At 37.9% G+C, this 15,258-nt stretch overlaps 1 protein-coding gene across 1 annotated transcript in view; it reads right to left on the reverse strand.

Annotated features, from left to right (window-relative positions):
- Positions 1–4,093: 4,093 nt before the first annotated feature.
- The window catches only part of BLK (BLK proto-oncogene, Src family tyrosine kinase), a 31,033-nt gene continuing 19,868 nt past the window's right edge, over positions 4,094–15,258 (reverse strand). Inside the window, exons 10-12 of the mRNA XM_032216091.1 lie at positions 14,828–14,978; positions 5,476–5,607; positions 4,094–4,679 (exon numbers count right to left, since the gene is read on the reverse strand). Coding sequence (XP_032071982.1) covers positions 4,468–4,679; positions 5,476–5,607; positions 14,828–14,978 — 495 coding nt within the window. The 3' untranslated portion in view covers positions 4,094–4,467. The remainder of the gene's footprint in view (positions 4,680–5,475; positions 5,608–14,827; positions 14,979–15,258) is intronic.

A 15,258-nucleotide genomic window follows, 5' to 3' on the forward strand; every position in this document is an offset into this window, starting at 1 on the left:
TCCCTGGTCACAATTTCACGCCATGATGCTTGAGTGACTACACGAGTGTACTTCCTCCTTAGCTACATCCCACACAGATTGTAGTGAATTGGGCATTGGCAGCTGTTCATCCACCCACTTGCAAACACATCTCTTTGAATTTGCATGTTAACCAGCTGCCAGTAGGTGCAGGAACAGCAAATCTGTCCTGGAAGCTGACAGATGGAAAGTACCCTCGGAGAGAACTTTCTTAATTCATGGAACTACTGGTTTGATTCCTTGATAAGGATTTCCCAGCTGTGGAGGAAAAAAAGAGGGTGTGGCTCAACAAAAGATCAATGAATTATATGCACATCTCAGGTTCCACCTTTAATATTTCTATTTTCTTAAAAAAATAATTTTATTGAAGATAAATTGAAGAGATTACATATAGGGATTAAAATAATGCAAACTATATAAAAAAGTACAAGAAAAAAGAAAAACGAAAAGCAAAATGTTTAAAAAGAGGAAGAAAAAACTAACTTTTCCTTTCTTCTCAGCGATTATAAGCAATTTTAACAACTTATTAACATCTCTTAAAATAAAACAAATAGTCTTTTCTAAGTCTCACCCAATTCTTTATAAACATATCTTTAAAGCTTCACATTCCATCCTAATCAGTAAAGGTTCACGAAGGCTTACCAGAAATAAACTTGATCTAATAAATCCATTTGAACTTCTTCTACTTGCTGCCAATAATCTTTAGTTCTTCAGAGTCCAAACACTTGGTTTCTTTTCATTTCCTCTTTGTCTTTCTCACAAAATCAGTGACAACCTTAACAAATCCATTTTGTAAATCAAATAGAAAAAGGTTATCCATAACACTCTTCTGATCTTTAACAAGTCCCTGTTGAAAATCCCTTATAGAAAGGTTATCCAAATAATTTTTCTGGCCTATTATTTGTATGTCTTTTTTGGTTTTAGAACTTTAGTTAGTTTCATTTATATATTCCATACAGCAGTCCTTGATTACAGCAGTTCATTTAATGACTGTCTGAAGTTGAAAAAAGTGACACATGATTGTTTTTCACACTTATGATCTTTGCAGTATCCTCGTGGTCACATGACCAAAATTCAGATGCTTGGCAACTGGTTCATATTTATGATGGTTGCATTGGCCCAGGGTCATGTGCTCCTCCTTTGCGACCTTCTGACAATCAAAATAAATGGGGAAGCCAGACTAACTTAACCATTTTATTGTGTTGCAAATAACTGCAATGATTCACTTAACAACTGTGATAAAAAAATTGTAAAATGGGGCAAAATTTACTTAACTGTCTCACTCAGCAACTTAAATGTTGAGCTCAATTGTGGTCACAAGTTGAGAACTACTTGTATTTTGTCATTTTTCCATATCCATTTTTTAGTTTATCATTTTAAAGTACATATTCATTTCAGTTTTGTTCAGTAAAACTTCTTTTTCTTCCACAGCATGATCTAGTCCAGTGATGGCAAACCTTTTTTGGCTTGTGTGCCAAAAGCAGGGGGAGCGCAGGGGAGTCATGCGCAGGTGTGCCACACCCATAATTCTATGCGTACAATTCCAGCATGCATGTGCGCATGACCAGCGCTCCCCTCCTATTTTTGGTATGCTTTTTTCACCCTCCCCAGGCTCCAGAGGCTTTATAGGCGCATGGAGAGGGCGAAAACAGCCTCCTCCCCGGAGGCCGTCTGGAGGCTTCAGGAGCTTCCCTGAAGGATCTAGAGCACGAAAAACCAGCCCTACGGGCAAACTGGAAGTTCGTGAACCAACTTCTAGTTTGCTCGTAGGCTGGTTTTAGCCCTCCGGAGCCTTCAGCAGACTTCCCTGAAGGCTCTGGAGAGCAAAAAACCACCCTATGAGCAAACCAGAAGTCACTTCTGGTTTGTCTGTAAGGCCATTTTTTGTCCTCTGGCATCCCTGAAGGTTCTGAAGGGCTAAAACCGACCTCATGAGCAAACCAGAAGTCATTTCCGGTTTGTCTGTAGGGCTGTTTTTTGTCCTCTGGAGCCTTCAGGAGGCTTCCTTGAAGGCTCTGGAGGGCTAAAACCGGCCCTATGAGCAAACCGGAAGTACTTTCCTGAACTTCCGGTTTTCCCGTAGGACTGGTTTTTCATGCTCTGGAGGCTTCAAGGAAGCCTCCGGAGGGTGAAAAATGGCCTCAAAAGAAGGCATGCACGCTGGCCAGCTGACATGTGTGCCATAGGTTCGCATCATGGATCTAGTCTATCAATAATGTCAGTGATCCTTAAAACTAGTTTCTTAATTGTTCACAATATTTTTCATTATGTCCTTTCTTTTACTTTCTCCTGGTGCCTAGAGTGTCCAGTCTTCAAAACCTCATCATGTTTTTTCCCCTTCCAAATGCAAAAACAGGAATAGTTTCCCCAGGAAGAATGCTTACAATAATTTTCCCAAATTTTATTAAATTTATCTGAACTCTTGGTCTATTATAACTGTTGAAAATCAACACTCTAACCAATTCTTTGCTGTTAATTCTAAAAATAAATACATCCTTGAATACATTGTTATAAGTTCTTTCATACTGGATTGAAGAAAACTCAGCCAATAAAGTCCATAAACGCCCTTCTATTTTTAATTTTAAAAAGCAATAAAAATTAATTTCAAAGTGATTAAGAAATGAGAAAGAGGTAAATTTTGCATCCTTAAAGGTTACATTATGACTATGAGCTTTGATGTAATCCCTCAACTCTTAGCCACGTGATTCACAAGCTGACTGCAAAAATGTCAGCTCCTGCAGTTTACTTAGAAGGAACACCTGTCTGGGGTTCATGTGAGCTATCTCATAATCTCTCCATTCTCCAGAGAGATTTTGTCTGTCCAGATCCTGCATCTGGCCATAGATTTCAGCCATTATGTCATCCCTGTTTTTTCAGGCACGTCTTCAGTTCACCATATTCTCACCAGAAGTCAGGATTTTTAACATTTCCAGATGCTATCACATTTAATATTTCCAGATCCTAGCAACCAATGTCCATTTCTCTCTGACACTCCACCACGAAGGAAAATTGGGCATCATGTAGTGTAGATTAGATGAATCAAAGTTCTGACTTAATAAGAAACAATTATCTATCCTTTATTCCTGAATTCTCTTCCCTGAAATAGTTGGCATCCATAGATGGAGGACAAGAAGAAGAAAAAAGAGTTTTTCATTTATTTTTCAAGGCATCACAGTCACTGCTAAGTGGGTTGCCAAACCATGTTACACTTATATTCCATAAACACTTGAACTTTCAATGTCATATAACTATGAGAATCACATAGTAAAATAACAATTTGACTAAAATCCAACTGAATAAATAAAAGAAGAATAAATCTCACTGTACATAGTTGCTTAGACCCACTTATGAAATGAGACAACTCACCACTGCTAGCTCACAGCAACCAATTTGCCATGGCCAATCTGCAGCGGGATAACTTGCCACAGTGGTGGGATCCAATTTTTGGTGGGCATGCATGGCTTGGTGGGTGTGGCTTGGTGGACATGGCTTGGTGGGCGTGGCAGGGGAAGGATACTGCAAAATCCCCATTCACTCCCGATCAGCTAAGACTCAGGAGGCAGAGAATAGATGGGGGCAGAGCCAGTCAGATGTGGTATTTACCGGTTCTCTGAACTACTCAAAATTTCTGCTACCGATTCTCCAGAACTGGTCAGAACCTGCTGAATACCACCTTTGTTGCGATAGGATTCACTTAGTTCCTTTTATTGACAAAGTTTTCATCAAAATTATTTTATCTCTTATATCAAAGAAAATCATTTCTATGATTACCAGTTTTTGTAATGCTTTGATGAATAATAAAAGGAGCTAATCCCACGTTGAGTTATCCCATGGCAAGTTGGCTGTGGTGAGTTGGCTATGGTGAATTGGCTGTGGTGAGTTGTCCTAGATGCCATCCCAGTTTAAATTCTGCATCTCTGTCTCCCTCTCACCCTCTCCCCCACTCTCTCATTTATGCGCTACCCATCTCATCAGAGAGAATTCTGTTTAGCCACTTCATGCATTCGATGAAGTGAGCCACAACACAGAAGTGAGTAAGTAAGTTTGATTCAGCAGAGTGATTTTAATGGTCACATCTGATTCCAGAGGCAATCTGAATGGAAACATTTATTTTACCTAGACTGAACTTACATCATACTTTGGATCCTTTCTCATAGTGTGGAAGGTACCATTTCAGAACAATTGATATGGACATGCATTCGGGAAGCATGAGTGAAAGAGTGAGACCTTACTCTTGTCACATGTTCTTTCTTCTCCAAATCCAGTCTTGATGGTTTACATTATTTCTCACTGGGTGGGGAAACCAAAGCCAGGCAAGGACATGCAGTATATAGAGCTTCAGAGATGCATATGACTTAACTTCTATGATTGGGAACAACTTTGCAAAGTGCAGCTAAGATGAAATTCTCCCAAACTATTCCATGCTATGATTTTAAAAAATCCTCTTTGTCAAGACATTTTGAGTTCCGATTCATACTGTTTTTCTGTGGTTGTATAAAAGTCTTCAAGGGTAGTCTGGAGGTATTCAAATGTCGGTCGTTCTTCTGGGTTCTCCTTCCAACATTTTGACATAATTGCATAGAGATTAAAGGGACATGATTCTGGACAAGGTATCCGGTAGCCCTGTTCTATATGCCTGATAACATCATGATTCATCATAGCTATTGGGAAGAAAAGGAAGGATTAAGCTATACATAAACCATGTAATGCACAGGTAGTTCTTGATTTACAATGGGACCAAAATTATATATTATTCATGCATGCATTTGGAATTCTGAAACAGCCCAACTCTTTTGAGTTCCTGGTGGCGCAAGTCTTTATATCTTGCACAATGTGTTTTCCAAATATGTTCAAAAGTAAGATTTTCCAAGCAGGAAACATTAACATTTAAGTGTGATTGTGTGTTGGTGGTGATAGTTACAGTTATTTATTAAGTTGACATATTCCCATTTTCCATTCAGCTTTGCAAATGCAGGCATATCCCACCTATTTCATGAAAAAAAGTGCCGACCAACCCCTTAAAAATAAAGACTAAGAACCTGATGAAATCAAACTCAAACACATCTGTGTCTGAATTAGTAAACATGCCATTTGAAGTGCATCTGAAGGCAATTGAAGTATATTTGAAGCCAGTGGTTAAGGCATCAGGCTAGAAAGCTGAAGACTATGAATTCTAGATGTACCTTAGCCATGAAAGCCAGCTGGAGACTTTGGGCTAGTTACTCTTTTTCAGTCCAACTCAACTTACAGGAATACGAATGAATGAATGAATGAATGAATGATGAATAAATAAATAAATAAATAAATAAATAAATGCCCAATGATGAAAAGCTGTCTAGTATTGGGCTGAACAATTAACCTAACAACAACCCTTTTGAACTTTTACCCATAGTGGAGCAATCAGAGAGAAGCATTGGCTCAAGGCAATGAAGGGTCTTAGATTGCAGCCTGCCTTACCTGGATAGGGTGTCTGTCCATAGGTAACAATTTCAGTGAGAAGAATTCCAAAGGACCAGACATCAGATTTGATTGTGAAAACTCCATAGTTAATTGCTTCTGGTGCTGTCCATTTGATAGGAAATTTGGCACCTGCCATTAAAGAAGTCATTTAAAATGAAAACCTCATAGCATAATTTGGTTCTCAATATCTATTTTGCGTTTCTTTGCTTAAACTGGTTAAGATATTCCAAGGTGTGGGAGTATGAACAAGAATATAAATATGAAAGATCAGGAACACTTGACCAGTTCACTGATACTGATTACTATTTGCAGATGTGAAGAAGTTCAGCACTGAAAGTGAGCCTAGTTGGTCAATTTATTTATGCATTGGGCAATTTAATGCAGCCAATATATCAGAGCCAATTCAGTGCATTGGTTAAGGCATCAGGCTAGAAACCAGGAGAGCGTGAGTTCTAGTCTTGCCTTTACACATAATCACCATCTCTCTATATAAAAATGGCTGTGTGTGTGTGTGTGTGTGTCTGTCTGTGTGTTTGTGTGTGTGTGTGAGAGAGAGACTGTGTGTTCCAGCATAACTCTGGGATGCCTCGAGCAATTTCAACCAAACTTGGTACACAGATAACTTACTCTTTGGAAACAAATATTGTGTGAGTAAGACATCCCTAAAACCTCTTGGGGTGTGTGTTCTGTTAAGATACAGCCTATTGTGTCTTAAAATGGCTTATGGCTTCTACTATGCCATGATAACAGTACTGTGGAGTCCTTGTGGAGATCACAGTACTTCACAAGGTTGCTCCCTCTGGTAAGGGGGAAAATTCAACATTAGAAATTACATTTGGTGACTTCCGGGGAGGGACCTGTTGCCGTCGGCAGCTTAACAGAGCTGCCCCCAGAGTTCTGGTTCGTTATCTACTCAATATCAAGAAGATAACTCTTTTTTCAGACAAGAAAAAAGCAGTGAGGAATCTCAGCTGGTAAGAATCTTCTTTGAAGTTCACAGTTTGTTTCTTTTTGGGCTGTGGACGGAGGGGGAGGATCAACCCAAAGCTGAGTCATTCAACTCCGACCTGAACTTCGCAGCTGTTATTTACAGCACAAGACAGGAACCCCTCCCCCTTAGGACAATCTTTAGAAAACAGACTATTGAAAATCAATATGAGCAAAGACCAAACTTGTGAACTTTAAAATTTTTCCCTATCTGAAATACCAGCTTCAATGTTATAAAAATCTCTTTTGTTTAATTGTCTTCAAAATGGCGTTTACAGCTTCTGCATTTGTTATCTCCGGCTTCCTGGTACAGAATTAAAGGAATAACTTCTTATAATCTAATTAGATCTACTCCCTTAAAGCCTTCAAAGACTCTTTGTTGTTGATACAGAGACATTCCAAACATTCCAAACGGACTTTCTCTTTTGAAACCCTCCGTAAAACCCTTTGTAAAAAAAAAAAAAAAAGGGTGGGGGGAGGAATTTCTTTTTCTCCAAACAGCACAGTGGATTAGCAATTTAGAATAAATAATTAAAAGCAAAATATAATGGCATCCAAATCAACCTCTGTGAAATTACTTCCGAAAACGTCTCCCATACCAGGCACAAAGGTGCAGCCCCCACCATCTATGCCCCCTAGTGGAGACGTACTAACAAAAGAATTTTTCTTGGAAATGTTCAAAGAATCCAGAGAACAGAACTTAGAAATGTTTAGAGAGTCCAGAGAACAGAATCTAGAAATGCTTAGAGAGTTCAAAGATGAAATAAGGATTGAGATGGAAGTTCTATATGACAAATTCGATACTAGGGTCACTAAAATGAATGATAATATGATGGGAATTGTAAATGTGATAACAGAATATATTTCTGGAATGGAAGATAATTTAGAAATTCTCAATGAAGCTAAAAATAACCTGATATCCAAAACTGAAGTGGTGGAACAAAAAATTGATAATGCTGAAAAACAAATTATTATGATACAGTATAAGCAGATGGAACTTGCATTAAGAGTGAGGGGGCTGCGTGAAGAAAAAGCAGGAGAACTTAAAGCAAATGTTTTCTGAAGCTTTTGACCGTCTGGTGGGAAAACCGGGATCCAATTTTGATTGGCAGATTGACAAGACTTTTCGTGTTAACTCGTGGGCGGCAAAACAAAGGCAACTTCCCCGAGATGTGGTAATATACTTTGTTACAAGAGAATCTAGAAATATGATATTACAGGAGTCTTATAATACTAAGCTTCAAATTGGTGGACAGGATCTGATTGTTTTGAAAGAAATACCACCTCAGATGCTAAGAGCCAGAAGAGATTATGCTTTTCTGGTGGAAGAGCTCAGAAAGCGTCAGATACAGTACAGATGGGATGCCCCATTCGGTATTATAGTTACAATGGACAAACAAAGATATCATCTCAGTTCTGTATGGAAAGCTCGTGATTTCTATCATAAGATTCTGAAGATGGGATACCCTGAATCTTCGGGATATGGTGAAAAACCACGAGACGAACAAGATAAACAGCAAACCACACAACCATCAGATAAAATGTATCATCTCCCTCTCCCGGAGGGGCAAGGAGTCAAGGAAAAAAGATCCAACCGTATGACCACCAGACAAACGGATAAACAAACTACCATGCAACAATCTCAACAATCGTTGGCCACTGATCAAGGAGCTACTGCAACAAGCTCAGAAGCTGTGGGAGGAGCCAAACCAAAGGTGAGACAGGCCTTGCGGGAGGCTCTAAAAAAGCTTCAGGCAACCAAAAATGACAACTAAGATTTTGACATGGAATGTCAACGGACTGAACTCTCCACAGAAAAGAAAGAAAATATTTCATTATCTCAAACAGTTTAAGAATGACATAATTTGTTTGCAAGAAACTCATATCAAATCAACCGATCAAAAATATTTGTTTAACCCCAAACTGGGCCAACATTTTGCGACCTCAGCCATGGAAAAGAAAAACGGCATAGTAGTATATTTAAGAAAAGACATTAAAGCTGAGCTAATTGAAGCAGATCCCTTCGGAAGATATATTGCATTAGATTTAATCTTAGAAGGGAAAAAGACGTTACTTTTGGGAATTTATGCTCCTAACCAACAACAAGATGGATTTTATAGAAATCTCCATGCTAAATTAGTACAGTGGGACTTTGAGTCTTGTATATTATTGGGTGACTGGAATGGCGTGATTGACACCAAAAGAGATAAGAAGACATCTCGCCCGAACACCAAATTCCGAGCTAAGTTACCCAAACCCTTTTTTGACATGCTGGACGACTTTGAATTGCGAGACGCTTGGCGCGAGAGGCATGCAGAAGAATATGACTTTACCTTTTTTTCCAACAGACATCAATCTCTTTCAAGGATTGATTTTATACTAATTACAAATGATTTACTTTGCAGGGTGAAGAAGACAAAGATTATGGCGAGAGTTCTTTCAGATCATAATCCAGTCTGGATGGAATTGGGAAGGGTAGCCCAGGCAAGAAGGTCCTGGAGGTTGAATGAAAACTTATTTAGATATGAAAAGTATGTTAATGATTGTAAAAAATTGCTATCGGAATATTTTGTTCTCAATATGAATAAGGGTACATCTATGGAATATGTATGGGATGCAAGCAAAGCGTATATGAGAGGAGTATTAATGAATATAAACAAAATACATAGACACAAACAAGGGCAAAAACGAAAAGAATTGGAAGAGGAAATTAAAGGGAAAGAGTCAGAATTAACATTGAATCCAGGAGATACAAAGATTAGGGAAACAATTGCTATATTAAAATCTCAGTTTGATATGCTGATCTCTGACCAGGTAGCCACCAGTTTATTATATGCTAAACATAATACTTTCTGCAATGCAAATAAACCCGGTAGGTGGTTGGCTTATCAGATTAGAAAAAAAAGGAAAGCTCGAAATGTATCCAAATTGTGTTACAGAGGGAAGGAAGTGTTTCAACAGGAAGAGATTCAAAAGGTATTTCGGGAATTTTTTACAGAGTTGTATAAAGGGGATAAAATTAAGGACGTAGATATAGACAAATACTTAGATAAAGAGAAAATTCCCCTAGTTAGAGAAGAACATAGGCATAAGCTGAATCAACCTATAACCTCTGGGGAAATTTTGCAGGCAATTAAACAATTAAAGTTGGGGAAAGCACCAGGCACAGATGGTTTAACAGCTGTTTATTATAAAAATTTACAGTTAGAAATGGTAGAACCCCTCAGAGAACTATTCAATAAAATTCAATCGGGAGGGAAAGTGCCCCCCTCGTGGAAGACTGCGTTCATATCGTTGATACCCAAAGAAGACCAAGACCTTACCCAACCAAAAAACTATAGACCTATTTCATTACTCAATGTAGATTATAAAATTTTTACTAAAATATTAGCAAATAGGCTAATGGTGGTAATTCAACAATTGATACATACCGATCAAACTGGTTTTATACAGGGCAGACAGATGAAGAACAACGTTAGATTAATTATTAACGCTTTAGAATACCTGGGAAAGAACAATCAAATCCCAGCCGCATTCATATTTTTGGATGCGGAGAAAGCCTTTGATCGAGTTAATTGGCAATTCCTGCTGAAGACATTGCAAAAAATGCAGATAGGAGATGGCTTTTTACGGTCAATTGGTGCAATATATCAGCAGCAAACAGCCCAGATCATTGTCAATGGAAGTCTGACAGACTCCTTTCAAATTGAAAAAGGTACAAGACAGGGCTGTCCTCTGTCCCCATTATTGTTTATTATAACTTTGGAAATACTGTTGAATAAGATATGGGGCTTGGGCAGTCTAAAAGGGATTAAAATTAGACAGCAAGAATATAGAGTCCGTGCATTTGCGGATGATCTGGTCATAATATTGGAACAACCGCAGGAATCTAGTAGGGTATTATTGAACACGATCAATCAATATGGTCAAGTCTCGGGATTTAAAATAAATCTAGGAAAAACCAAAATATTAGCTATAAATATGACTATCAAACAGAAGGAAGAACTGGGGGCGATGCTAAGATGTGAGGTAGTTAAAAAAGTTAAATATCTTGGAGTTAATATTTTAATCTCAAATGGGAAATTATATAAGCATAATTATGAATCACTTTGGCATAGTATACAGTTGGAGTTGAAAAGGTGGGAAAAACTGCATTTGTCCTTGTTGGGTAGAATAGCGGCAGTAAAAATGAACATTTTACCAAAATTTTTATTTCTTTTTCAAATGTTACCAATACTTAAAAGAGATGTGAATCTTTCAGAATGGCAGAAGGGTATTAACAAATTTGTGTGGGCAGGAAAGAAGCCGAGGGTAAAGATGAAAATAATGCAAGATGCACGTGAAAGAGGAGGATTGAAATTACCTAACTTAAAATTATACTATGATGCAGTGGCATTATCTGCAATTAGTGACTGGATTCATCTAACTAATGACAGAATTTTGAATATCGAGGGATATGACTTGTTATATGGTTGGCATGCTTACCTGTTATTTAACAAAAAAATGGATAAGAAATTTAAAAATCATATCTTAAGAAATGCTTTATTGCGGGTTTGGAAAAAATATCAACATAAACTAAATGATAAAGTGCCCATGTGGGCAATTCCTAGACATGCAATTGAAAATATGAATGTAGAACAAAAACACGATAGAACCACCTATAGACAACTTCTTATCTCAGAAAGAGGGGTGATGCAACTAAAATCTTTAGAGGTACTTAAAGAAGAGAAGGTAGTTCAAACGTGGTTTCAGTATGGTCAACTACAGGCTAGGTGGAAAACAGATCAAAAAATTGGCTTTGTAAAAGTTGAGGATAATTTGTTTAAACAAATAAGAGATCAAAGCTCAATGCATATAAAGAGGATATATAATGTACTAATACAGATGGATTCTGAAACGGAACTGATTAAGGATTGTATGATAAAATGGGCTCAGAATATCGAGGAACCAATAATGCTTGAAACATGGGAAAGAATCTGGGTAAGAAATGTGAAATTTACACAAGCACAAAACTTGAGAGAAAATTTTTATAAGATGTTTTATAGATGGCACCTAGATCCTAAAAAGCTTGCCTCTATGTATCCAAATGTTCAACCTAAATGTTGGAGATGTGGTTTCTGTGATGCTACATATTTTCATATATGGTGGACATGTCGTAATGTCAAGGCATTTTGGATAAAAATATGGTGGATCCTGCAAAACATCCTCAAAAGAAGGATAAAATTCACCCCCCAGTTGTTCTTACTGGGTATATGTATTGACTTTACAGCAGCAGAGACTAATTTGGTTCTGTACTTAATAACGGCAGCAAGACTCTTGGTGGCGCAGTATTGGAAGAAGAAAGATTTACCTACAATTCAAGAATGGACTTTGAAAGTTATGAACTTAGCCGAAATGGCCAAAATTTCAGCATATCTCAAAGAACATTCAAACAAGAGATATAAACGAGACTGGAAAAAATGGATTGATTACATAAAAAGTAAATATGGGACTAAGAAACTCCAGATAGCTTATGCTTAGTATCAGTAACAATTTAAATTGTTTAAAATTTGGATAACAGTAAGGAGCTGAGTTCAATGTAGAGATATTTTAGACTGTGATTGTCCAAAAGTTATACCACGTATGGTCTTTGGGAAGTCGGGGGGAGGGAAGGGAGGTGGGGATTTAGGGGGAGGGGGGAGGGGGGAAATACAATATGTGTTAAATTCCATGATTGCATTTGTATACTGTGGCTTTTCAATGTTAGTGCGAAAATAGAACAAACCGAATATACTGGAAGATAATAGAAATATACCGAAGGAAAGAGTCGAGTGAAAGAAGAAGGAGGGTGGAGAGGGTGAGAGAGAGGAGGAGGAGAAGGGAGGGAGGGAATGGATTAGAGGGAGTGACAGGGTTAGGGTTAGAAAGAAGGGGAGGGGAAGTAGGCGTAGAGGGGTGTGTGAGAAGGAAGAATGAAAGTTGGAGGGGGTTGAAAGAGGGTGTATGGTGGGCCAAGGTGGTATATTGGGTTTGTATTGTAGAGGGCATTTTCTATATAAGTGAAGGCCGTGTTTATTACTCAATGTTATATGCCCTGATCAAGCACAGTAAATATGTGATTGTATAGAATGAAAACATAATAAAATATATATATATATATATATATATATATATATATATATATATATATATATATATATATATATATATATAAAAATTACATTTGGTCTGGACATTTCCCCCTATAAATAAATACCTGGGCAACGCTGGGTTATTAGCATAAAATTTAGGAGTTAAGGCTATGTTTTGAGCTTACATGCACTAGATTTGACATATCTCAATTCTATGCAAAAATCATATTTAGGACTGCAGGAAGGAAGGTAGGTACAGTATGTCAGATAAGGGAGGATATGTTCTTTTTTCAAGGTCAGCTATTTTAAATCCTATGCATAGGAGAATAGTTAGGCTAGGCAATATCTGACTTTATTATTTTATATAGTGTATTTGAATATTACTTCTCATATACTAGATATCTAAGCAGTATATAATAATGATGGCTAGGCTAGGTTGGCTATAAATGTGGAGGAATGGATAAATAAAAATAGTTTGTCTTTCTGTCCCCATATCTAAGCTGTTTTAATATATAGGACTATAAGAAACACTCAGGCTATTTCTAAGCATTCACGGATATCCCAATAATTTTCCCACAATCTTTCTGACATTAAAAGTAATACACCTGCATGCCTATTAGTAGGACAAAAATGGGATAGTAATTCTCTGGGGGGAGGGAAGGGGCAAACTATATTTCAGATGTCTACCTTCTAAGCCATTTATTGCTTTAGAGGTAACAGCCAGCATTTTGACTTACACTCAGAGATACATTAAGAGCCAGTGTAGCTTTTATAGTAACAACATTACGTGGGACACCATGATTGTCCAGTAAGTACATGGGCAGCTCCATTCTATACCAGCTGAAATATCCAGATGGTTTTCAGGGACAGTCCCATTTAGAAGAAATTGTAATAATCCAATAGCAAAGTAACAGGGTGTAGGTGATCATCTTCAGTTGTGCCATGTTCTAAGTGATATGGAAAAGAGCAAATAGACAAAGTCCTCTTGACTGAGGCCTCTGCCCATCTGCTGTTCCCAGCAGGAGGACTCCCAGTTGCAACCTGCTTGTTCAGAGATATGATGGGAAGGAACCTGCAGACAAGACTTCTCATTGGTTTTCCTCTTGTTTGCAACAGCCCACCCATTAAGGCAAGAATCCCCCCCACTCTTACAACCTTCTGGAGAATGGTTAACACCTGGGTGTTGTGGTAGGACCTTAGAGATTAGTAGCCAAAGTAAAATCTGTGTCATTAATGATATTATTTTGTGATTTATACAGTATTTTATCGAATTATTATTTGAATTATATTGTGATTTTATTTGTACACCACCCAGAGCTGTGTAATGAGACTGTTTATAAATCAATTCTCTTCCCCTCAATGACAAACCTAACAAGCTTTAAAAAATATCTCTACCTTCCACTCTTTCTTTTTAGCAGCTTCTCAAACTATGTATTAGAGGCAGAGCCATATTTTTTAAAAAGATACATTAGAGAGAATTGGATATAAATGTGATCCAAGGTGGAGTACAGTCTTAATACAAAACCAGCCTTGGGGCTCACCTTAAGATAAAGGGAGAGAACTGAAGGACATATGGGAGATAATGAGAAGCACCTGTGCCTGAGTTTGTATATTAGAAGGTTCATGAATGGATGAATGAATGAATGAATGAATGAATGAATGAAATGAATGAATGAATTTGGGGAATAGAATAAAATAGTCCTTTATTTATGCGTATGTATGTATGTATGTATGTATGTATGTATGTATGTATGTATGTATGTATATATGCAGTGATGGGTTCCTACTGGTTCGGACCAGCTCAGCCAAACCAGTAGTAGCTTGGCAGCTTGGGTCACTGGAACCGGCAGCGACCCAGGCCAGCCACGCCCCTGAACAGGTTTTCCCGATGGTGCCATAAGTGTCACCATCTTGTTTTTTGTTTCTGCGCATGCGCAGAGCAATTTTTATTGCACTGCGCATGTGCGCGTATCCCATCCCTGAGAAAACCGTCAGTAGTCTCTGCCGGAACCCACCCCTGTATGTGTGTGTGCGTGTGTGTGCGTGTGTTTGTTTGTTTATGATTGCAACAGACATCATTATTATGTATAACTTCAGTTATACTGCTAAGGGCACAGAGCCTGGATTATGGAAATACCACTCAGGCAATAATACTTGTGCACAAAAAAAGCACATCTTTTACCTCCAGAATTTTCTTGTTCGGTGGAATATGACCCGCAATTCTATCTCTTTTACCATAAAGTTTCACTAACCTTCCTTTGCAAGGTATTCATTCTCGACGAGTCTAGCCAGGCCAAAATCAGCAACTTTGCAACAAAGGGACTCTGAAACCAGAATGTTGGCTGCCCTGAGATCTCTGTGGATGAAGTTCATTCTCTCAAGGTACGCCATCCCTTCAGCAATCTAGGAGAAATAAAGTCCACAGTGAACATATTTGGTGTTGAAATGATCCAAAGGTTGACTTGCTCAATGAGCAAGAGAAGAGTTTTTGGGTTTGGTGAGGGATAAAGAAAGCCACATGTTTCTATTTCTCACTAACATGCATTTTTGATTGCCATTGTCCTTAACAGAGCCATTTGGGAAAAACACTTTAAAAATTGGAAAATTGAGTAAGAGTAAATTCTAAAACAGAAAAACTTTTTGGCTTTGCTTGCTGCTTCTGGAAATGAAAATCCTGATCATT

This window comes from Thamnophis elegans, chromosome 4 (genome assembly GCF_009769535.1).
Source record: "Thamnophis elegans isolate rThaEle1 chromosome 4, rThaEle1.pri, whole genome shotgun sequence".
NCBI lineage: Eukaryota > Metazoa > Chordata > Lepidosauria > Squamata > Colubridae > Thamnophis > Thamnophis elegans.